General features: G+C 57.2%; 4 protein-coding genes across 10 annotated transcripts; 2 read left to right on the forward strand and 2 right to left on the reverse strand.

Moving 5' to 3' along the window:
• Positions 1 to 102: 102 nt before the first annotated feature.
• On the reverse strand, positions 103 to 3,604 carry STK16 (serine/threonine kinase 16). Of its 3 annotated transcripts, none has more exons than XM_031958017.1 (8): positions 3,429 to 3,604; positions 2,681 to 2,824; positions 2,195 to 2,414; positions 1,808 to 1,941; positions 1,501 to 1,621; positions 1,258 to 1,353; positions 675 to 796; positions 103 to 548 (listed from the first exon to the last, which is right to left on the reverse strand). In XM_031958017.1, exons 2-8 carry the CDS (start codon positions 2,764 to 2,766, stop codon positions 410 to 412), a joined length of 918 nt encoding a protein of 305 aa, XP_031813877.1. In that variant the 5' UTR covers positions 2,767 to 2,824; positions 3,429 to 3,604; the 3' UTR covers positions 103 to 409. The 3 variants fall into 3 exon arrangements, with proteins under 3 accessions (XP_031813877.1, XP_031813876.1, XP_031813875.1); XM_031958016.1 differs by lacking the exon at positions 3,429 to 3,604 and adding an exon at positions 3,109 to 3,194; XM_031958015.1 differs by lacking the exon at positions 3,429 to 3,604 and having other exon boundaries at positions 2,681 to 2,834.
• On the forward strand, positions 3,202 to 9,094 carry GLB1L (galactosidase beta 1 like). 3 transcript variants are annotated; one of them, XM_031958011.1, is made up of 16 exons: positions 3,202 to 3,307; positions 3,595 to 3,716; positions 4,270 to 4,420; positions 4,525 to 4,585; positions 5,896 to 5,990; positions 6,071 to 6,245; positions 6,331 to 6,389; positions 6,493 to 6,614; positions 6,720 to 6,760; positions 6,902 to 7,020; positions 7,198 to 7,272; positions 7,375 to 7,464; positions 7,614 to 7,727; positions 7,958 to 8,092; positions 8,323 to 8,538; positions 8,681 to 9,094. In XM_031958011.1, the coding sequence occupies exons 1-16, from the start codon at positions 3,215 to 3,217 to the stop codon at positions 8,879 to 8,881; spliced, it is 1,869 nt and encodes a 622-aa protein (XP_031813871.1). In that variant the 5' UTR covers positions 3,202 to 3,214; the 3' UTR covers positions 8,882 to 9,094. The 3 variants fall into 3 exon arrangements, with proteins under 3 accessions (XP_031813871.1, XP_031813870.1, XP_031813872.1); XM_031958010.1 differs by lacking the exon at positions 3,202 to 3,307 and adding an exon at positions 3,806 to 3,972 and having other exon boundaries at positions 3,632 to 3,716; XM_031958012.1 differs by lacking the exons at positions 3,202 to 3,307; positions 7,198 to 7,272 and adding an exon at positions 3,806 to 3,972 and having other exon boundaries at positions 3,632 to 3,716.
• A 49-nt stretch (positions 9,095 to 9,143) lies between these two features.
• ANKZF1 (ankyrin repeat and zinc finger peptidyl tRNA hydrolase 1) lies at positions 9,144 to 13,717 on the reverse strand. Its single transcript, XM_031958009.1, has 13 exons — positions 13,279 to 13,717; positions 12,975 to 13,072; positions 12,778 to 12,880; positions 12,503 to 12,690; positions 12,264 to 12,376; positions 12,026 to 12,173; positions 11,531 to 11,759; positions 11,214 to 11,345; positions 10,172 to 10,640; positions 9,923 to 10,034; positions 9,660 to 9,827; positions 9,485 to 9,564; positions 9,144 to 9,382 (listed from the first exon to the last, which is right to left on the reverse strand). The coding sequence occupies exons 1-13, from the start codon at positions 13,418 to 13,420 to the stop codon at positions 9,265 to 9,267; spliced, it is 2,100 nt and encodes a 699-aa protein (XP_031813869.1). The 5' UTR covers positions 13,421 to 13,717; the 3' UTR covers positions 9,144 to 9,264.
• Positions 13,718 to 13,883: 166 nt separating this feature from the next.
• On the forward strand, positions 13,884 to 21,219 carry ATG9A (autophagy related 9A). 3 transcript variants are annotated; one of them, XM_031958006.1, is made up of 16 exons: positions 13,884 to 13,972; positions 14,617 to 14,672; positions 15,180 to 15,308; positions 15,391 to 15,434; positions 15,672 to 15,736; positions 15,958 to 16,119; positions 16,463 to 16,604; positions 16,687 to 17,435; positions 17,552 to 17,705; positions 17,815 to 17,994; positions 18,191 to 18,439; positions 18,694 to 18,872; positions 19,065 to 19,182; positions 19,332 to 19,554; positions 19,824 to 19,969; positions 20,138 to 21,219. In XM_031958006.1, the coding sequence occupies exons 3-16, from the start codon at positions 15,206 to 15,208 to the stop codon at positions 20,141 to 20,143; spliced, it is 2,520 nt and encodes an 839-aa protein (XP_031813866.1). In that variant the 5' UTR covers positions 13,884 to 13,972; positions 14,617 to 14,672; positions 15,180 to 15,205; the 3' UTR covers positions 20,144 to 21,219. The 3 variants fall into 3 exon arrangements, with proteins under 3 accessions (XP_031813866.1, XP_031813868.1, XP_031813867.1); XM_031958007.1 differs by having other exon boundaries at positions 13,957 to 14,055; XM_031958008.1 differs by lacking the exon at positions 14,617 to 14,672 and having other exon boundaries at positions 13,911 to 13,972; positions 20,138 to 21,218.
• Positions 21,220 to 21,399: the final 180 nt, after the last annotated feature.

The raw sequence follows: 21,399 nt of genomic DNA on the forward strand, positions 1-21,399 counted from the left end.
CTACCCTCTGAGTTTACTAACCTTTCCCATCTACTATCTAGAAAGTACAAATAGACTTTGATACCTTTTCTTCTATCCCCACAAGAAAACAAGAGACAAATATATGGACATGTTTTAGCTTTACTTCTGTATTTACATATTCTGAATAATGCTATTCCCACCCCCACAGACCATGAGGTGAGACCAGCAGTCCAACTCAAGGGCCTGATTGTACAGTATGTGACCATTTCTTCACTTCTAGGTCAGCCAGGACCCTTCCCAAGGACCCACTCTTGGTCCTTTATGGGTAGGAGCTCAAAAGCACCTAGATATTCTTGAAATTGTGGATGCAAACCTATTGTGAAAGTCCCTTTGAGGAAAAGTAGTTCCCTCTTATAGAAAGTTCTCTGTTCTCAAACTGCATGCTCTCTCAGATGTGAGTGGTATGTTGGCCCGGAGCTGTGGGCTGCAAACTTTCCAACTGATTGAGGAGGAGAGAAGTATGTGGCCGGCACTGGGGGTCCACAGTCATCATGGAGGCCAAGAGCTGCCGTAATTCTGGGGAATGCCTAAGGAGTACAAAGGTAGCAAGCTACACACATACATACAAGCACACACACTCCCCTAAGGCGTAGGGCCTCCCACATCACAGAAAGTTCAAAGCTTCTAGAAGGGCGGTGCCTCCCTGCACTCACCTTGGGCTCTGGGGAATGCTGAGCTGGTTCTGTACTGCCAAGGCCACGCTGTCCCCTTTCTGGAACACCATGTCATAGGGGCCTTCCCCAAACATCATAGCATACAGCACACAACCTAGGGACTGAGCACACATCCATGATTTCTAGGAAATGGGCCCCAGGAGGCCTGTATCTATCACCAAACATTTGTGAATTATCTACTACGTACTAGGCCAGTCTACAGCAAGTACTATGTCCCCCCATTCCTCAATGTGGGCAAAGGAAGCCGCCTGAGCCAATGTGGGGAAGGGAGAAGTCTGCTTGGCAACAGGGAGCTAACTCAGTGGGAGAACTGTTTGTGGGTTCCTCTTCCCTGCTGGCTCTGGAGGATGGATGGAGCTCCAGGCCTACATACTCCTGTTCAGAGACCCTGGCTATACCACTTCCTGTGTACTGCCACCAGTTTATAGGAAGGAAGTGGAGGAAAAGAACAGCATGACAGGTTTCCTGGGGCCCCAAGCTGTAGAAAGGCAGATGTGCCCTATTTCCCCCTTAAGACGTCACTCCAAGGTAGACAGAAGCCTCCAACTCCTTTTAAGCTCACCCAAACATCAGTCCGTTCATCAATGACACAGTGGCTCTGTACAGAGAAGAGTTCGGGGGCACGATACGAGATGGTGCAACGCTGGGCTGCCCAGTCCTGGAAGACAAAATTCCCAGAGGGAGGAGTGCATTAAGGGCTACAACTCCACCTCGGTTAGAACCTGAGGAGTGTAGCCTGACTTGCAGTGCTCATTCCACCCCGCCTCATCTCCAATATCCCCAAGCAAAGTTCCCAGGGTTCTACCTGCAGGGCTAGTGCCTGTCTGGAGCCTTCCACTTGGATTTGTGCCTGGTTCATGGAACCCAAGTCCATTAACACTGGCTGCCCATCATCTCCCAGCAAAATATTGGTAGGTTTCAGGTCCCTGTAGGAAAGGAAGTAGGACTTATGGCCGCCCTGCTGAGGACTGCCAGTCACACGTACTCAAGAAGCCTGCGCAGGCTTCTGGCCAAGAGCAGAACACAGGTCAGGGGCCTCTCTCTGGGTAAATGGCTATTCCATCCCCCTGGCACACCGTTCCCCAGCAGCCGCACAACACCTTCTCACTGACCTGTGGGCATAACCCTTGGAATGAATGGCCTCCAGGCCCCGGCAAATGCCTAGCAGCAGCAGCAGGATCTGATCCTCAGACAGGAAGCTGCCTTTGTCTTTCAGGCCTTCCACTTCGCTCCACAGGGTGCCCCTCTGTAAAACACAGGGCGCTTCCAGTCCCCGCCAAGGCCGGCTGTGCTCTCACGCTCACCAGGCTCGGAGCCTGGCTTCGCTCAAAGGGGGGCAGGGATCTCAATAACAAGGTCCGAAGTCCGGGACTCCTTCACTAGAAAACCCTTCAAAAGGGCGAAGGGCAAAACCTCCCCCCAAACACAAGCCCCGCTTCCGCAGCTTCGCACCTATTTCCCTTTGGCAGAGAACTTTCTGGGTTGCCAGGGGGGCTCACCTTGAGGAAGGGCAGCAGCAGCCAGGCTTCCTGCTTGGAGCCCCGGTCTGTCAAGCAGTAGGCTTCCAGGCGGAGGATATTGGGGTGCTGGAAGAGCCGGTGCATGTCGGCCTCGCGCCGCGCCTCTTCCTGGTCCTGCTGCTCGTGGCACAGGATTCTTTTCAGGGCATAGAACTGCCCGTCCTGCAGCCCTTCCACCAGGTCCACGTAGCTGAACCCGCTTGGGGCCAAAGGAGACCACAGCCGTTACCCTACCTGCCCGGGGGGGGGGGAGGGGCACCTTTCCCCGGCGCACAGCCCTGCCTGGCGCGCGGGCTTCTCCCCGACCCTAAATTCCAGGGCCGGACCGATGGAACCTGGAACATTCGGAGGCCGGGCGGGTTCAGATTCCATCTTGGAGGGCCTGGATCCATCCGCCCTGCCCCCCAGCGGGAGGGGCGGCACTACCCCCCCCAGCCCCGCAGGCCAGGGAAGGGCGGCACTTACCCCTCCCCCAGCTTCTGCACGAAGAGGTATCTCTTGTTGTCGATGGTGAGGGTCCCCCGGGAGCAGACACACAGCGCGTGGCCCATGGCGCCTCAGGCATCCTCGGGAGGGCACCGGCCGCCCGGCCAGGGGGGCAGGGATGAGCTGCGAGGGGAACCCAGGACGCCGGGGCTGAGGCCCAGCCGGAAGGCGCGCGGGGGGTGGGGGGGGGGGCAGCAGGCCCTCGGGCTCCCAGCCCCCCGGGGGAGAAGGTGAAAGGAGACCCGGGGACTGGGCGGGGAGGGCGCTTCCGGTCAGCGGGGGCTGCGGCCGGGCGGGGAAGGAGGGAGACGGAACCCGCGCCGGCCCCTCCCCCTGGGGGGCCTCTTCTCGTCCTCAGCCCCGGCTCCTCGCTCCCCCGGACCCCGGGCGCCCGAGCTGCCACGGACCTGTCCCAGGAGCGCGAGCGGCCGCAGGAAGCGGCGGTGTGACGTCATCTTCTCGAGACGTGGTAACGGCCCCCCGTATCCTAGCAACCGCGTGGCTCCGGGAGCGATGTGCGCCCGAGATCCGAAAGCCCGCGTCCGGGCTGAGGGCTGGCTAAAGTTTAGCCGGGCGCTCGGGGCGGGCGGCACCTCCATGTCGGAGGTAGGGGGTGGGGAGGAGCGGGGCAGGACTTTTAGGAGGGGCTGCGCCCCTCGTCCCCTCCCTCCCCGAGACTTTGCAGACCTCTCTTTCGAGAGGCCGCTCCTCTCGCCGCCTCCCTTACCCCCCTATTCGTCCTTCTCTCATGCACGGTTTTCGGTTTGCCTAGAGGTGTGGGAAGACCCTTCCGGGTCCAGGAACATCTTCCACAGGGAAAAGAGAAGGTAGGGGGAGGGGCGCTCGGAAGCTCGTCCGACGTCATCCCCCGCCCCCCCCCCGTCTCCCTGCAGGAGCGAGGCCACGTGACGCCGGAGGGGGAGGAGCTTCGGCGGAGCTCGGAACTTCCCGCTACGCCATGGGCCTCCGGCTGCGACTCTGGCTCCTCCTCCTGCTCCACCTGCTGCGGGCGCAGGTGAGGTCGGGGCGAGGCTTCCGGGGGAGCAGGGGAGGTGGGGCGCGCGCGCGACCTTGCCCCCACTCCCTGGGGCGCTTGTCTCCTAGGCAGCACCCCGGTCCTTCGTGGTGGATCGGGGGCGGGACGTGTTCCTCTTGGATGGAGTCCCGTTCCGCTACGTGTCAGGCAGCGTGCATTACTCCCGGGTCCCCCGCCAGCTTTGGTCCGACCGGCTGCATAAGATGCGCATGAGCGGCCTCAATGCTGTACAGGTGTAAGGGAGCCCCCCTCAGACGGGGGGCGGAGCTGGGCAGGACGCCGGAGAGCAGAATGGGTGCGGGCGGCGGGCTGCAGCCCGGACGGGGTGGGACCGAGGGCGGCAGGGAGCCTCCCGGACCCGCAGCTTTGGAGACCACCCAACCCGCTATTCCGCTTACAAACAGGACTCTGAGGCTCGTAAAGCTCCAGGGTCGTGTCACAATGCTAGGGAGGGAGGGAAAGGAATGATGGGAGCTGGGGGGGCCCCTTGGATCCCCTGCCACTCCAGGGGCTTGTAACCGTCTCCCCCCAGATACGTGCCCTGGAACTATCATGAGCCACAGCCAGGGGTTTACAACTTCCAAGGCAACCGGGATCTGGTGGCGTTTCTGAAGGCAGCCTCCAGGGAGGACTTGCTGGTGATTCTGAGGCCCGGCCCCTACATTTGTGCAGAGTGGGAGATGGTGAGCGGGGAAAGGGCCAGGACCAAGCTGATCAGCCCAGCCCAGCCCAGCCCTTCTCTCCCTTCATAACTCCATTTGTTTCTCATTCTGCATTTCCTTCTTAGGGAGGTCTCCCATCCTGGTTGCTTCGAAAACCTGACATTGTCCTAAGGACTTCAGATTCAGGTGAGTTTGATCTGAAGGTCAGAGTTGAAAATATAGACCACCAAAAGTCGGGCTGGGGACCTGGCTTTAGAGAGGCCCTTCCCATCATGTTTCCTGCCACTTTACAAGGTGGTTCAGGACAGGTTTCAGTTTCTCTTATCAAACTGTTCAGCTGGGTGGGATATAAGGGCTTTTCCTAGGGAGAATTCCTTAGGAAGTTTCCTTGGCCAAGTAAGTCAAGATCATGTTCAAGTACTACAGAAGGTTAAAAAAGCACTGCCCTGAGCTGGTAGTCGATCAGAATGCAGGGCTTTCAGGAAAATCTCCATGGCCAAGAAGTCTCCAGGACTACAGAGGGTTTCATGATTCCCATTGGCGTTGGACCAGGTGGTTCCCAAGAGCTCTTCCAACCATAAACTTTTATGATTTAGAGCTAAATTAAATATTTCCTGGGAAACTAAAAGAGGCCACAGTGAAATAATATAGATGGAGTTAGATCTTTTATGAGTTTAAGTCTCCAAACAGTTCCTTATTGTTCATAGGATAGATAAATCTGCCCCTTCAGTTAGTGGCACAAATGCTCCTTCTTTAAAGTTCCTCTTTGAAGCTCAAAATCTCTGGATTAATAATTACATCCTTGGGTTAGTATTCCTTCATGTTGGCACTTTAGCACCTGCTTAGGTAGTATTTTATTCACTTCATCATATCAAATGAGTATTTAAAGGCTAGCATTAATGATATAAAGACAAAACACAGAGTCTCTGACATCTAGATGTAAAAAGATGCAAGTCATTAAGTACATACATGCTAATTGGAGCGGGTTTTATGATGCTTGGCCAGAGGCCATCAGCCTTCCATCTTCTCAGTCCCGCGTGACTTTGTGCAGGATGTACTGGTTGTCTTTGAGAAGAAACAAACTTGAGTGGCATCTGGAAGAAGTTGATGGCCTGCCATCCTTCCCACTTCATATATGTCTTTGAGTTTTTGTCTATTCTTTTCATTCACTCTTCTACTCTTTCATTTCCTTCCTATTTTCCCCAGTTGGAGCTTTAAGCCCATACTGATACTAAGGGCATAGCTTTATCTCCTCCTTGTAGCACTCCAGGGTGCCGAACTTCCAGGCTTCCTATGTCAGTCTCAGTGTAAGGTGGGGGTGGTGCCAGCTTGGTTTTGAGTTTTTAGTGATTCCCACATTCATTGGTTAAGAGAGATGGGAGAGACCTTGGTCCCAGATGAAGGATGCTCTGGGTCTGTGACCATCTCTGTTCCAGGAGGCAGCTGACTGTGAAGAAAGGTAGTGATGGAGCTCAGGCAGACTTCTTTTCTTCTAGACTTTCTTGCTGCGGTGGACTCTTGGTTCCATGTCTTGCTGCCCATGCTGCAGCCATGGCTCTACCATAATGGGGGCAATATCATCAGTGTCCAGGTGCAGAGGCAAAGGGATCTGGGAGGGTAGGGGAGGTGTTTTACTTTCAGCCCAAACTTATTATCCCATCTCTCTGACAGGTGGAAAATGAATATGGCAGCTATTTTATCTGTGACTATAACTACATGAGACACCTGGCCGGGTTATTCCGGGCACTGCTGGGGGATGAGATCTTCCTGTTTACCACAGATGGGCCTGAAGGGCTCAGCTGTGGCACCCTACAGGGACTCTATTCCACTGTGGACTTTGGCCCAGGTCATCTGAGGAGAGGGTATGGGTAGGGTCTAGGCAAAGTGTACTCTGACTTGTGACATCCTGTACCCCTTCATTCCTACTGCAGCTGACAACATGACCAAGATCTTTGCCATGCAGCGGAAATATGAGCCCAATGGGCCCCTGGTGAGGGGGGCGGGGAAGGGGAGTCAGAAGACAATGCCCATGAGGGAGGGCTGTTGGTTCCCTTTTCCTTTTCCTCTCCCTCATCTTTTCATCTAATCTCCAGGTGAATTCAGAGTACTACACAGGATGGCTCGACTACTGGGGTGGGAATCACTCGTCACAGGATCTGGAGTCTATGACCAGCATACTACAGAGCATGCTAGAGTTGGGAGCAAATGTGAACATGTCAGTGGGGTGTGGGAGAGAGGTTTCAGGATGGTAGCTGAGTTTCTGAATACTAATGACTTGAGAAATCACATCATGTTTCTCCCATGCCCTTCCCTGCCTCAGGTACATGTTCCATGGAGGCACCAACTTTGGCTACTGGAATGGTGAGTCCAGGACCAGCTGGAAGCAAAAACAGGGAAATGCAGACTATTCTACATTTAAAGGATAAACAGAGGGTGGGAAATGAGGCTGATTGCTTCTCCTATAGCTGCTGGACTACATTTTTTTTTCTTCTAACCCCCTAGGGGCTGACTGGAAGAAAATCTACCAACCAGTCACAACCAGTTATGACTATGATGCACCTATCTCCGAAGCTGGGGACCCTACACCCAAACTACTTGCCATCCAAAAAGTCATCAGCCAGGTGCCTATCAATTTTATGGATCCTTGATATTCTCCTGAAGAGCTCCAGGAGCTCAGAATATGGGATGGTAGGTGGGGTGGAAGTGGTAAGGGGAGCCTGTGGGGGTGAGGGGTGGGGCATTTTAGTTGTGTGTTTCTTATTCCTGATGGTTCCTGACAAAATCAATGTTGGGCTTAGTTCCAGGAACTTCCCTTGGGGCCCTTGCCCCTCCCTAGCCCTAAGATGAAGTTTGGACCTGTGACCCTGAAGCTGGTGAGACCCTCATCCCACTTCATTTGGTTCCACCCATTTTTGAGGACTATCTCTCTTCCCTAGTTCCCACTGTTCTTTCCAAATTTCTTTCTGCTTTTGTAGGATGGTGATCTGCTGAACTTTCTAAATGTCCTGTGTCCTTATGAGCCCATTCGCACTCAATTACCCCTAACGTTTGAAGCTGTCAAGCAGGTGAGGCAGCCTCTCTTTCTCCAGCTGGCTACACCCTCCTGCAGCCCTACCCAGTTGTTTAACCCTGCTCCATCTCCCCAGAGTCCCTTAAAATACCTCATGCATGCATGCTTCTTCATAGCTTACCTTACCCTCTTCTTTCTCAACAGGATTATGGCTTTGTACTGTACCGGACCTGGCTGCCTCAGAACTTTACAAAACCTACCCGACTCTGGGCACAGAACAATAGTATCCATGACCGTGCCTATGTAATGCTGGATGGGGCGAGTACTCACTTCCAAGACCCCTCAAAGTCTCCCACCTCCTGAATCCTCCTGCTTCTCCACCCCCCCCTTTCCTGCCCTCCACTCCCTATTTCTCTGTCTATTGAGAGGGTGGAACTTGCAGGATGGAAGGGAGTTAGGGAAGCTCTCCTGGGTTCTGTGATGGAGCAGAACAGCAGCAGTGAGAAGCATACCAGCTTGCCCTCATCGTTCCCCCACCCTGTTCACAGGTGTTTCAGGGCACTATGGAACGAGACAAGGAAGAAGCAGCACTATTTCTGACAGGGCAGGCCGGATCCACATTGGATGTGCTGATGGAGAACATGGGGAGGATCAGCTATGGGGCCAACTTCAGTGACTTTAAGGTGGGACAATCTAGGAACCACTCTGCCCCATCTCCTTGTAGAAAATCACATAACTGACTGAATGGGGAACCAGACCTGTATCTCACCCCAACAAGATTTTGCAAAGGGAAAAGGGAAGTGGTTGGAAGTGGGGTTTGGAAATGGGATGGTTATGTGCTTAAAATGATTAGTATGGGTTTGAACTAAGTGTTTGGTAGGTAGGGAACAAATTTCATTTGCCCATCCCACAGGGCCTGATACAGCCTTTGGTCTTGGGGAATGCTATCCTCACTAATTGGCAGCTCTTTCCTCTGAATATTGATGCCCTTATGGAGTCAGAGAATAGGGCATTTGAGACCCAAAAGTTGGATTTGAAGCCTCCCTCTGGTCCTGCTTTCTACTCTGCAATGTTCCAGCTCCCAGGTCCTGCCTGGGACACATTTCTTTATCTTCCAGGTTGGACCAAGGTATTTGGGGGAAAGTTGGGGGGGAGGGGAGGGGAGGTATGAAGGGAAGCTAATAACCCTGAGGACACATTCTTCTACTTTATCTGGGAGTCCTAGGGAGCCTCTTTATGAATAGGACTGACCCTTCCCATTTCCCCACTAGGGCCAGGTCTGGATCAATGGGTTTAACCTGGGCCGTTACTGGACAAAACGGGGCCCACAACAATCACTCTATGTGCCAGGACCCCTGCTCTTGCCCGCGGGTGCCTCCAACAGCATCAAACTGCTGGAGTTGGAGCAGGCACCTCCTAGGACTCAAATCCAGTTTTTGGACAGACCGCTCCTCAATGCCACTATATGCTAAATATACTGATAATGACCTCCAGCTGACTGCTCTAGGGGAGGGCCGCCGCACGCCCACCTTCAGGGAAGCCAGGTCCTAAGGAGTGAATGATTCTGTAGCTTTTCCTGATTGCCTGGTTTGGCAGAGAGGCTGGCAAGGTACAATTGAAAAAGTGTTTTCTTACCAAATTTTATTGCATTAAATTTCAGAGACGCTGTTTTCCTCCTCCTTCCATACACGTCTCTGCCCCTGTTTTTGCTGTGACCCCCTGTGGCTCTCTGCATCATTCTTTGGTACCACAGCAGAGGTATGAGTAAGGGTAGAAATAGGAGCTGGGGGAGCCTGACCCCTTCATTCCTTTGAGATCCCTTCCCTCCAATAGGCCTGAGGAGGCTGTTGGAAGGTCAGGAGTGTGCTCCCCCCCTTCGGTGCTCCTGTAGGCATCGTGTAGAGCAGAAAGAGAAGTCGAGATAGTGAAAGGGGACCAGGCCCTGGAGAGAGGCCCCACAACCCCAACAGCGCCTGAAGAAAAGAAAAACAAGGAGCTGACAGGTAGCAGCCTCTCCCCACAAACTCGGCCCCCTCACCCTCCTCATCCCCCTCCTACATCATTGTCCTTTGTACCTCGTGTTGAGGAAGCTGGAAGTCTGAGGGGTGGAAGCCCCAAGCTGGGCGGCCAGTCTGCGCTCTGCAGCCAGAGCTCTCTGGAGACAAGAAGTCACAGTGAGGACAAAACACTGATGGTAGGGAAGCAACTTGAGAAAAGATCAAGCTCTTTGTTGCTGAGGCAGCATCTCACCTTCTCCCGGTCGCTAAGTGCGGCAAATCTCTGCCGCTCCTCCTCCTCCCGCTTCTCATGCTCCTCTTGTTTGCGGCGCTGCTCCTCCCGGAGTCGCCGGGCTGCCTTGTGCTCTCGCCGGCGAGCAGCTCGATGTGCCTCCATCTCTGCTGTCAGGGGCCCTGGGACCTGGGAAGTTTCAAGAAAGAAGCTTAGACGTTCCCCAGGCCCCCGGGGAGGAGCAGTGCCGTGCACACGAGCTCAGGCTCCCCCTCCCAGCTCACTTGGGCCTTGCTGTAATCGTGAGCATCCGGATTTTTCTCCATGAACTTGCGGAATTCATTGCGTGTCATTTTGTCGGCCGCAACTGCATATGGGGGCCGGGCACAGGAATCCCTGTGGAGTGGATGAGAGAACCAGGTTGGGGTCCATCTTCCCCAGTATCACCTGGGGAGACAAGGGCTATGGCCCCAGAATCTTGGAAGTAGGATCCGCTCTCTACGTTGTTTTGAAATGCGCTTTCCTTCACAAACCTGACTGTGGGGTCAGCACCATTCTCCAGCAGTAGTTGGACTACCATGCTTCTGCCGGCTGCAGCTGCTGCATGTAGGAGGGTGGAACCCCCAGAGCCCAACGGGGCACTGAGCAGGGAGAGGACTGTTGTGTTGGAGGGGAGAGCATCTAGCTGGGGCTGCAGCTGTCCAATGTCTCCTGCTCGGCACGCTGCCCACAGAATGTCCCACAGCTCTTGCTGCCTCGTGGTTTCAGCCGCCTCCTGGGAAGGCTGCACAGGCACTTTGGGTTCCTGGGTAGTCTGTGGAAAGGGCACACTTTCTTGGGGGGAGCGTAAAGCCATCTCTACCCCAGCCCCAAGCTCCTGGTTCTTCTTCTTCCTTCTTCTTCTTCTTCTCTTGGGCAGTAATTCAAATTCACGAAGATCCAGAGTTCCCAGGGTCAACTCCACCAGCTCTAGCTCCACAGGGGTACTACCTCTTTCAGACCCTGAAGAAAAAAAAGGTCATGTTAGAGGATAGAAGAACTTGCTCATGCAATATGTGAGCTTCTTAGATACATGAGAATACCTAAAGACAGATGAGCTATATCAGTGAAAGCCTTGTTAAAAAAAAAAAACAACCTGCTGATCACTGGTGGTAACTACCATACTGACAGTAGGAAAAAGCCTCCCAGATTACACTAGAAAGATTTACCCAGTAGGGATAGCCAGGGGACTGAAGACTAGCAGCAAAGCCTGCGGCTCCTTGCTTTGTTTTTGTAATGTCTGGTCAGTATATAGCAACTTGTGATCAGAGCCTTTAAGTATAACTGACACATGGTTCTGCTCTGAGAAATCAGCGATACCGGCTGCTCCTCTCCTAGAGGTCAGAGCTGCTCCGGCAGACACCTGTCTCTTTCCACAGGAAAGCACACAAAGGAGCTAGTGACTGAAGGCATACACCCAGGGCTGGGTCCAACACATACACAACCACTCACATTCTGGTGCCTTTGTGGCTAAAACACTTGGAAAGGGGGCTCAAGTGGCATGAGGCACTTTGTACTTCTTGAGGACAGACTCACCACTTGACCCACAGACCTCCTCTTCCTCCTCACTTGGCCTCTTCTCCTGACTAGGGGTCTTTTTTTCTTCACTTTTCATTTTCCAGTTTGTCCGAGGAAAATCCAATCTGGTCATTTCCCTTGGGTCTTCTCCTGTATCAAAACAGGAGGCTGTGACCTGTAGGCTCCCCAGTAGGCTCAGCTAGGAGAAGGAATACCAGGGTCCTCACCATGAAGATGTGGCAGGGGAACCCTGTAGGAACCAAATGATTCCCTTTTCCCAGAAGTCGGGTCAGAGAGTAGGAAGAAAAGTCTGAAGATCTGGGCTAAGCTCTCACCATGAATGTGCACCATGGCCAGCACCTGAAGTACACGTTGAAGCTCTCGGAAGGTAGGTCTACGGGTAGCAAGGGGAATATCCCAGAGCCGGGGATCCCCCCGCTGCAGTGGTGCTCCACGGCCCCCGAAGAAGAGAGCCCGGCCAGATCGGGGGGCTCGAAGCAGTATAGTCCCTGCCTCCCCCAGTGGCCCTGCCCATCCTGGCCCCGCCAGCAGCTCGCGCACCTCCTAGAAAAGACAGCAGCTCAGCTCTACAGGCTACTTTATTCCGTCCGTCTATCCTCCAGCCAGACAGTGACTCAGTAATCACGAGTAAGAGAAGGCATAGAAGGGTTAAAAATTACAGGGACTGAAGCCCTAGAGATTTCCACTCAAATTCCTCCTTAGGAAAAATATTGGTAATTAAAAAAATATCCTATTGCACTTAAGTTTGAAGAAACCGAGCTGACGGAGAAGCAGCTTTTGAGAGGAGATTGCAGTCTTCAAGACCCCACCTTGTAGAGGGCAGCTTCGTTGTAGCGCCGTAAGCTGGCTCCAGCAGACCGCGTGGGTCCAGAGCGGGCATCCTGCAGCCCCTGGGCCGTCCCCCGCCGGGCCCGCACGGTGTAGCGATGGAAAGTTTTATGTGCCACCACTTCCCTCCTGCAGACAGTAGAAAAGTGGCCCTCCAGGTCAGAGGGCTGAAGCTAGCTGCAGAGCCCCCTCAGTCCAACCCCAGTTGCTGCTCATTACCCTCTAAAGACAGCACCAGCAAAGTGGCCTGCTGCAGCCATGAGCACCACGCAGCACTGAGGCCCCCCGGCCCGCAGGGCCTTGGACAGCACCTCTGCCTCCTCTGGGGGCTCCTACAAGGAGATTGAAATCTTGACCGGAGGCTGCACAACCCGAGGAGAGGCCCTTTAGTGTGACTTCCCCCTTCCCCCGCACATGCTAGCCCTGCCGACCCTGCCGGACCCCAGGGCCCTACTTGCCTGCCGAGGCCCCAGGAGGCACCGGTACGCGGAGAGGAACTGGCCCTGCGCGTTACAGAAAAGCACGCGGTGGGGGTGGAAGGCGCGGGGAGCCTCCCGGCCTCCCGGGTCGGGCATGTCCAACTCCTCCGGGTCCGGGTCCGGGTCCGAGTCTGAGTCTTCGGAGCCTGAGATGCTGGACAGGTCTCCTGGGGAGGGGTCAGAGGGTGGGTGTGGGACCCTTCAGGCGCCCCACCCGCGGCTGCCCGGCTGCCTCCCTCTCCTCTCGGCCTTACCCGAACAGCTCTGCTTTTCAAACTCGGGGGCGGCCAGGGGAGGCCGGCCTCGGAGCCGCTGCTTCAGGTTGAAGCGATGCCAGTCCGACCTGTAGTGCTCTCTCTGGGAAGGCAAGGGGAAGGGGGGAGAGGGAACACGCTCAGCCCCAGGGCCCAGGACCCCACTCCTCAAGGCCCACCTCCAGACCCGTCCGCACCTGGTCCTGGCGGCTCTGCAAGGACTGGCCGCATGTCGAGCAAAACATCCGGTCGGACACTTCGGGGTGGCCCTTGGGGGCCGCGTCCTTCTCGGACTCTGCAGCGGGGGGGAGAGACCCTCAGGGGCTGTGCCGGGGGGCGGGACGGAGAGAGAGACAAGGAGCGGTGTCCCCCCCTTCTCCCAGGGAGGGCGCACAGCAGGAGAAAGCCCTGCCCGACACAGTTGCGGGAGGGGGCGGGGCACAAGCGTCCCGAGGCCGGCAGAGGAACCCCCCGCCCCCCATCCTCCGGGCCCTCGGCTACCTGCACCGGCCGGGGCCGGGGCCAAGGCCTCGTCCTGCGCTCCATCCACAAGGCGGAGGCCCTCCACGAGCGGGTCGCCGGGCCCGAGGTCAAACACGGACACTGAGGCGGGGGGCGGGGCTCGAGCCGGGTCCGGCGGCATGGCGGCGGCGGCTTCCACCTCCACTTCCACCTCCCGCGCCCAGGGCGCCACTGAGACCCCCAGCCCTCTGACCGTTACCGGGGAGACGGGCGCCGGCGGTGACTGCACAGAGTCCTGGCGGCCACGGGCAGGCCCTCGGCGCGAGGCCCTCGGCGCCCACGCCGCCTCAGTCCCACTCAGATCCCAGAAATACCACCTCGGGCCCGTCACTACGGGGCCCCACGAAGGACACACCGCGCCGCCCTCTCTCAGCCGCGCCGCCCTCTCTCGGCCTCGCCCTCTAAGTTGCCTTGTATTGGTTCCGCTAAATCCCCACCCGCTACACACCACATGTCCCACCCCCGTAGCGAGCGATTGGTCGTCGCATCTCCACCCCCTAGAGTCATTGGTCCGGCTGGCTGCGGGAGACAATGAGTGGCATCAGCCCGGCCTAGCGCTCGGGATTGGGGCCGGAGTCGGAGCCCTGGACGCCAGCGCCTTCACCGCCGCCTAGGCTTAAGGAGGAGCCGAGGACCGGTAACCGGCGACGGAGGGCCCGGAACAGGACGGGACGTACGTGCCCCCTGAACCCAGAGCGATCGGGGCTGGAGAGGAGAGATTGTGGGGGAGGAGGAGCGGGGGCGCGCGTGCGACGGGTAACTGGGGGGGACTGGGCGGGGACGCGCACTCCGGGTGTTTTGATCACTGGGCACGCGCGGGCGGGGGCGCGCTCTTGGAAGGGGGCGGAAGGGGGGGGGGTCCGGGAGCGCGCGGCCAGTGTCCCAGGCCCCGAGGCCCCAGAGCGGTGGGCAGGGGCCGAAGGCGGCGGGCACGGGAAAAGGGCCCCTCCTCGTCGGGCTTGGAAGGCCGGGCCAGGAGGGAGGTGGCGGCCCGAGGAAACCTGACCCCGTGGCTGCAGTGACCCTGAGGCTGACCCTGCCTGCCCCATCGCCGCCGCCGGCGGCGGCGGCTCCGCCCGGGAAGGCAGCGGGTCTCGGGCTGTGCGGCGGCGCCTGGAAGGCCGGCCAATCGCTATGGCTGCGGAGCAGGGGAAGCCCGGGGCTCCCCGGCCTGGGGTCTGCACCGATTTCAGCTTTTCTCAGGGTGGAAAGCAGCAGTCTCAGTACCCGAAGGTCTGAGTACTCGGCGCCCATCAGCCCCGGGGCGCAGCCCTCCTCCCCTTCCCACCCCCCATTGTCTGACACCTTCTCCTGCAGCTGCTGCACCTCGGGGCATCCCACCGAGAGTGGAGCTGATGCTGTCCATGGAGCTGGTAGGTTCCCTGGGAGTTACATAAACCCTTTGTTGTGGGTAAAGTGCTCTCTTATCCCATCACCGGTCATGATTGTCTCCTTTATTCTTGTCAAAGACACTGGGAGAGGAATGGAAAAATCCCTTTAAATGAAAGTGAAACTCCCTTCCTTAGAGGCCACACCTAAGAGCCGGCCCTGTCTAGGGCCAGTGAACATTCAGCAGAGCTTTGGGGAGTGACCTCACTGACGCCAGGAGCCTTGGCTTCTGACTAGGGTCTTGGCTGAAAGGAAGCTGGTCCCAGAGCAGGGGGAAGTCTTGTGGGAGGTCTGGGTGAGGAAGCCCAAGTTCCCCCCGTTCCCCACTTTCTTGAGACGGACAAGGCAGGTAGTGGTGGTCTCAAGGTCTAGATAAAGCCCAAGTACTCCCCTTCCCCCTCTTTTGAGATGGACAAGGCAGGTAGGTGGTGGTCTTGAGGAGGGACTGGACGAGGAAGCCCAAGTCTCCCCCCTTTCCCTCCTTTCTTGAGGTGGACAAGGCAGGTAGGCCGTGGTGATGGCACAGTTTGACACCGAGTACCAGCGGCTGGAGGCCTCCTACAGCGACTCACCCCCTGGAGAAGAAGACTTGCTGGTGCATGTCCCTGAGGGAAGCAAGTGTGAGTTCCTGGGGAGAGGGCTGTGGGCTGGCTGGGGAGACTCGGGCAGAGAGGGGTGGCCCTGACTTCCTTATTTCCACAGCACCCTGGCATCACATTGAAAACCTTGACCTCTTTTTCTCTCGGATATCCTTTTTGTGTTGGGTTACGGGGGAGGAGAATGCCCAAACTTAGCCACTTTCCAAGCAGACTGAGGAGGAGGAGGAGGTGGGGTGGCATTGAGGCTGTGTCCGAGAAGCAAAGGTGGGAGGCGCTCAGAGTTAAGGGGCGGAGATGTGGGTGGAAGTGATGGCTTTGGGACCCACTGTTTGTTAGGGTATCCTGGTCCCTCACTTACCCAAAGTGCTTTCTTAACGGCCGCACGTCTATAACCTGCATCAGAAGAATGGCTTCACCTGCATGCTCATTGGGGAGATCTTTGAACTCATGTAAGTAGATTGAAGGGTGAAGGGTTCAGCCTCCTGCTCCCATTTCTCCACTAACAAAGACAGTGGAGCTGGCCCCCGAGCTGGGACCCCGCACGCCTCCTTGCTGAGGCTTCTCCATCCTGTGCTTCCCCTCTCAGCGTCCTTTTCACTTTGTGTGTCTCCCTGGTGGTGCCCTGACACCAGAAGACAGAAGTACCCCTCCTGCTCCTTTTTCCTCCTAGGCAGTTCCTCTTTGTGGTGGCCTTCACCACTTTTCTGGTTAGCTGTGTGGATTATGACATCCTCTTCGCTAATAAGATGGTGAATCACAGTCTGCACCCCAGAGATCCTGTCAAAGTCACCCTGCCGGACGCTTTCCTGCCTGCCCAGGTTTGCAGTGCCAGGTAAGGTCTAATTTTTCACTTACAGCATCACATTCCCTTTGTGTGTAAGACAGAAAATTTTCTCTGGGAAATGGAAATTTAAGCCTAAATGTCAGCCTTGTTAGTAGTGTTATGCTTTCTCTTGTAATTGTAAAGCTGGTACTTGTTCTTCAGCTATTTTTTCTTAAGGCAGGTCAGTGCACATCAAGGCTAAAACTTGTGGCATCGTTGGCCACTATCATACATCAGTTGGGGAGTGGTAGCGTGTAGGACGCTCAGATGTAGTGGCAGAGCTGCAGAATGGCCTTTGGGGCAGGCAGGCAGGTGGGCCAGGGCACTCCATTCCTGTCCCCTTTTCCACCAGGATCCAAGAGAACGGCTCCCTCATCTCCATCCTGGTTATTGCCGGCGTCTTCTGGATCCACCGACTCATCAAGTTCATCTACAATGTTTGCTGCTACTGGGAAATCCATTCCTTCTACCTCCAGGCGCTGCGTATCCCTATGGTAAGATGGACTGGGAGAGGGGAGCATGGGAAGATGGTGACAGGGAACGAGAGCTCAGCTTCTGGGGCCGTGGCTTTTTCAGTCCACACTTCCGTACTGTACCTGGCAAGAGGTCCAGGCGCGGATCGTGCAGACGCAGAAGGAGCACCAGATCTGCATCCACAAGCGGGAGCTGACAGAGCTTGACATCTACCACCGCATCCTACGCTTCCAAAACTACATGGTGGCACTTGTCAACAAGTCCCTCTTGCCGCTGCGTTTCCGGCTGCCCGGCCTGGGAGAAGCTGTCTTCTTCACACGCGGCCTCAAGTACAACTTTGAACTCATTCTGTTTTGGGGACCTGGCTCCCTGTTTCTTAACGAATGGAGCCTGAAGGCCGAGTACAAGCGCGGTGGTCAGCGTCTGGAGCTGGCCCAGCGCCTCAGCACCCGCATCCTCTGGATTGGCATCGCCAACTTCCTGCTCTGCCCCCTCATCCTGATCTGGCAGATTCTCTACGCCTTTTTCAGCTACACGGAGGTGCTGAAACGGGAGCCTGGGGCCCTGGGCGCCCGCTGCTGGTCCCTCTACGGCCGGTGCTACCTTCGGCACTTCAACGAGCTGGAGCATGAGCTGCAGTCGCGCCTCAACCGGGGCTACAAGCCGGCCTCCAAGTACATGAACTGCTTCCTTTCTCCCCTGCTCACGCTGCTGGCCAAGAACGGCGCCTTCTTTGCCGGGTCCATCCTAGCGGTGCTCATCGCCCTCACCATCTACGACGAGGACGTGCTGGCCGTCGAGCATGTGCTCACGACCGTCACCCTCCTGGGGGTCGCTGTCACCGTCTGCAGGTGAGCAGCAGTGCAGGGCGCAGGGAGGAGACAGAAGCAAAGGCGGCCGTGGGAGGGCGGGCCGGCTGGGAGGGCGGGCCGGCTGGGAGGGGTCACCAGGACGCCATCTCTTCCAGGTCATTCATACCCGATCAGCACATGGTCTTCTGCCCCGAGCAGCTGCTGCGAGTGATCCTGGCCCACATCCACTACATGCCTGACCATTGGCAGGGGAATGCCCACCGCTCTCAGACTCGGGACGAGTTTGCCCAGCTCTTTCAGTATAAGGCGGTGAGTGGGGCCGAGGTTAGGGCTGTGATGGCAGCCGGGGGAAGCTGGCGGCCCTGGGTCTCTCTGGAGTCTTTGCAGGCTTCCTGATCCCCAGCCCCTTCCACTTCAGGTATTCATTGTGGAAGAGCTGCTGAGTCCCATTGTCACACCCCTCATCTTAATCTTCTGCTTGCGCCCACGTGCCCTCGAAATAATCGACTTCTTCCGAAACTTCACTGTGGAAGTTGTTGGAGTTGGGGACACTTGCTCTTTTGCTCAGATGGATGTTCGGCAGCACGGTCATCCTCAGGTGATCCAGAGTGCCCATGAATGTCTCCATCATTGTTGGTGGTTCCACCCCTTCCCCCCCCCCCCAGCAAGTTACAGAGCCACTGACTTGGCTGCCCATGGAGTAGGGGGAGGACTGTCACAGCAGGGATGAGGGCAGGGGTCCCTGTGTGGAGAAACCCGCAGCTTCTCTGATAAACCGTTTTCTCCATCTGTAGTGGATGTCTGGGGGCCAGACAGAGGCCTCAGTTTACCAGCAGGCAGAGGATGGGAAGACAGAGCTGTCGCTCATGCACTTTGCCATCACTAATCCTGGCTGGCAGCCACCTCGTGAGAGCACGGCCTTCCTGGGTTTCCTCAAGGAACAAGTTCAGCGAGATGGAGCTGCAGTTGGGGTCCCCTCAGGGGGACCCCTTCCTGAAAATGCTCTTTTCACTTCTATCCAGTCCTTACAGTCTGAGTCAGAGGTATGCCTTGAGAATAAAAAGCTCAAATGTGGCAGTGTCCGCCTATGGGCCCTGGATGGTTTGGGTGGACAGAAGCCCTGCTTGGTCCATGTGGCACCAGCGCCCCATCCAGGCCAGCGTTTTCAGACATGGGGCTTTGGTCTAGAGTTGGGCAAGATTCGAGCTTGGCCACCTCCTTTCAGGGAGGAGAACCTTGGAGAACAGGGGGGACCCTGTCTTCCTTGGAGCCTTCTGACGACTCTTCTTCTTTGCAGCCACTAAGCCTGATTGCGAATGTGGTGGCGGGTTCGTCGTGCCGAGGCCCCCCACTGCCCCGGGAGCTGCAGGGCTCCAGGCACCGGGCTGAAGTTGCCTCTGCCCTTCGGTCTTTCTCCCCACTGCAGCCAAGCCAGGGCCCCACAGCCCGAGTGCCTGGTACTCTGAGTGGCTCAGGGTGAGGAGCAGCGAGAAGGCCGAGCTCCTGAGGGAGCTCTCCTTTGGCGGGGAGGGTGGCGAGGGGAGGGGACCAACTCGAGGGGCTTGGTCTGGGTCTCTGGAGGAAGGAACAAATAGAGAGCACTGCTTTAGAGAAGCAGATTCCTCTTGCTCTGGTGATAGAGCTGTGTTCTGGGGCTATGGGGGACAGGGTGGATGCCCGGACAGCCAGTTCTGGAAGCAGCGTGTGGGAGGGGCAGCTGCAGAGCCTCGTGCTATCTGAATATGCTTCCACAGAGATGAGCCTTCATGCCCTCTACATGCACCAGGTTAGTGGGCTGGGACTTGGGGCAACAGGTGGGAATGTGGGGGGCTGGAAACCACTAGTCTGGGGAATGGCAAACCTGGCAATACAGGGGCTGTTGGGGAGGGTCATTTTCTCCAATGTCATGCTGCTTGATTCCCTCAATGCCCACAGTTGCACAAACAGCAAGCACAGGCAGAACCGGAGCGGCACGTGTGGCACCGACGGGAGAGTGACGAAAGTGGCGAGAGCGTCCCCGAAGAGGGAGCCGAGGGCTCTCGGGCCCCTCTCAGCCTCCCTCGCTCCGCCAGTTACCCTTGTGCTGCTCCTCGGCCCGGAGTCCCAGAAACCACTGCTCTTCAGGGGGCCTTCCAGAGGCGCTACGGGGGGATCACCGGTGAGGATGAGGCCCATGGAGGGAGGAGAGGGTTGTGGGAATAAGACAACTGGGGCATCCCGAGATGAGCAGCAAGTCAATGATTGCCTCAACTTCTTTATGTAAAATTGCAATTCTGGGGTGACGACTCATGGAGTAGTTTCTGCTACACATGAGAGTATGGGCACCCCGATTCTGCACACATGAGTGCAGCATACCCCATAGTTAGGCTGGATAGCCCCACACCTGCCCACTGCTCACGGGACCTTGACTGGGGTTCTCTTCTGTAGATTCAGGCCCTGCACCCCGGGCTCCCTCTCACTTCTCCCGCCTCCCCCTCGGAGGGTGGGCAGAGGATGGGCAGTCGGCGTCACGGCATCCCGAGCCGGTGCCAGAGGAGGGCTCCGAGGATGAGCTGCCACCCCAGGTCCACAAGGTAAGGAAAGGCCTCAGCAGCTTCTCCCTCTCCCCCCAGCCGGAAGCCTGAAGGCAGAGGCAGGGGGACCCTAAGTTCCCCATCCCTTCAGCCCCAGGATGACTCAGAGGAGAGCAGAGCCTCAGAGCTGTCTCTGAGCCAGGCACCCGCTCTCCCTTCTCTCTGCAGGTGTAGCCCCGGCTGAGGAAGGCCCTAGGGCCTCGATGAGCAGAAGTTACCCTCGACCCCCATGTGGCTGAGATCGGCTGGACAAGGGGCTCCCTTGGGATTTGCTGCCTGGCTGTGCTGTGTGTGTCTGATTGGGGCCCAGGGAAGTGTCAACTCTGTACTCAAAGTAGATCCAGAGAGCGGCAGGCCAGTCCTGGCAGCTGCAGGGCCTGGGGACACTGGACATTGGCGTGTCCCAGCTGCCGAGCCCTGACTGCTGGCCCTACCCCCAAGCCTCAGTGTGGTGCTAGGAACCAGCCCCCGAGTCCCGGCCGCAGCACTGCCACCTCCCCTTGCTACTGCCTGCCCTGCCCGGGCTGTGCCAACTGGGGTGCCCGTGCCAACAGTGGGGAAGCTGGGCCTGGGCCCCTCCCCCTCCTGGTTTGGGTGGGAGTCGAGGTGCTGAATGACCGGGGACCCGCCCTGCCCCCCCTCCCCCCCTCGGCCCTGCCTGCTCCCCTGCTCCCCCCTTGCTGGGGTTTGTGTGTTTGCCCCTGCTAGGGCTTGGCTTATGCTTTGCACAGCTCCCGCTGGCCGAGACGGAGCCTGAGACGGCGCCTGAGACGGCCCGAGACTCCGGGGGAGGGCTTTGTTTTGTTTTGGGTGTTTTTTTTTTAATTGCCGGAGCGGGACTTTGGAGCTCCTGATTTCCTAGGGTTTGGCCCTCCCCCTTTCATAGATGGGCCCCTCGGATCCTCCCCTAGGTCCTTCCATTCTTAGTCCTCCTGCTGCTGGTCGCCGCCGCCCCCCCCCCCCGTCCTGTTCCCACAATCTCCTGCTTTGGAAGTGGGGCTGGCTCTGCTCCAGGATTTTGATTACCCACCAGGACTACACTTCCCGGCGTGCAGTGCGCAAGGGCGGGGTCGCTGCTCCCGTCTGGCCTTCGCTGGTGCGTTGCATGCTGGGATTCAAAGTCGCTACGCCGGGCACCGGTAACCACCCACGGATTTGCCGTGGTGGCTTTGGATCCAGAGTGGCGGAGCTCGCCCTGTAGGGCCGTGTACAGCTGGACGGCACTGAATAAAAGAGGGACTTTGATTTGGTTGTGGTTCCCTGGCTGTTTGGTGTTCTCGGCGGCGCTCCCCTTTTCCCGGCCCGGCGCCGAACTCCGTCCCTCCTTTGCCCTTCCCCCCATGGGCGGGGAAAAGTTGGAGCAGTCCGAAGGGACTGGAGGAGCCGCCGGAAAACCCACCGGTTGTCTGCAGAACGCCGCCGCGGGGGGT

The sequence above is a fragment of the Sarcophilus harrisii genome, chromosome 3, assembly GCF_902635505.1.
Source record: "Sarcophilus harrisii chromosome 3, mSarHar1.11, whole genome shotgun sequence".
In the NCBI taxonomy this organism is placed as follows: Eukaryota; Metazoa; Chordata; class Mammalia; order Dasyuromorphia; family Dasyuridae; genus Sarcophilus; species Sarcophilus harrisii.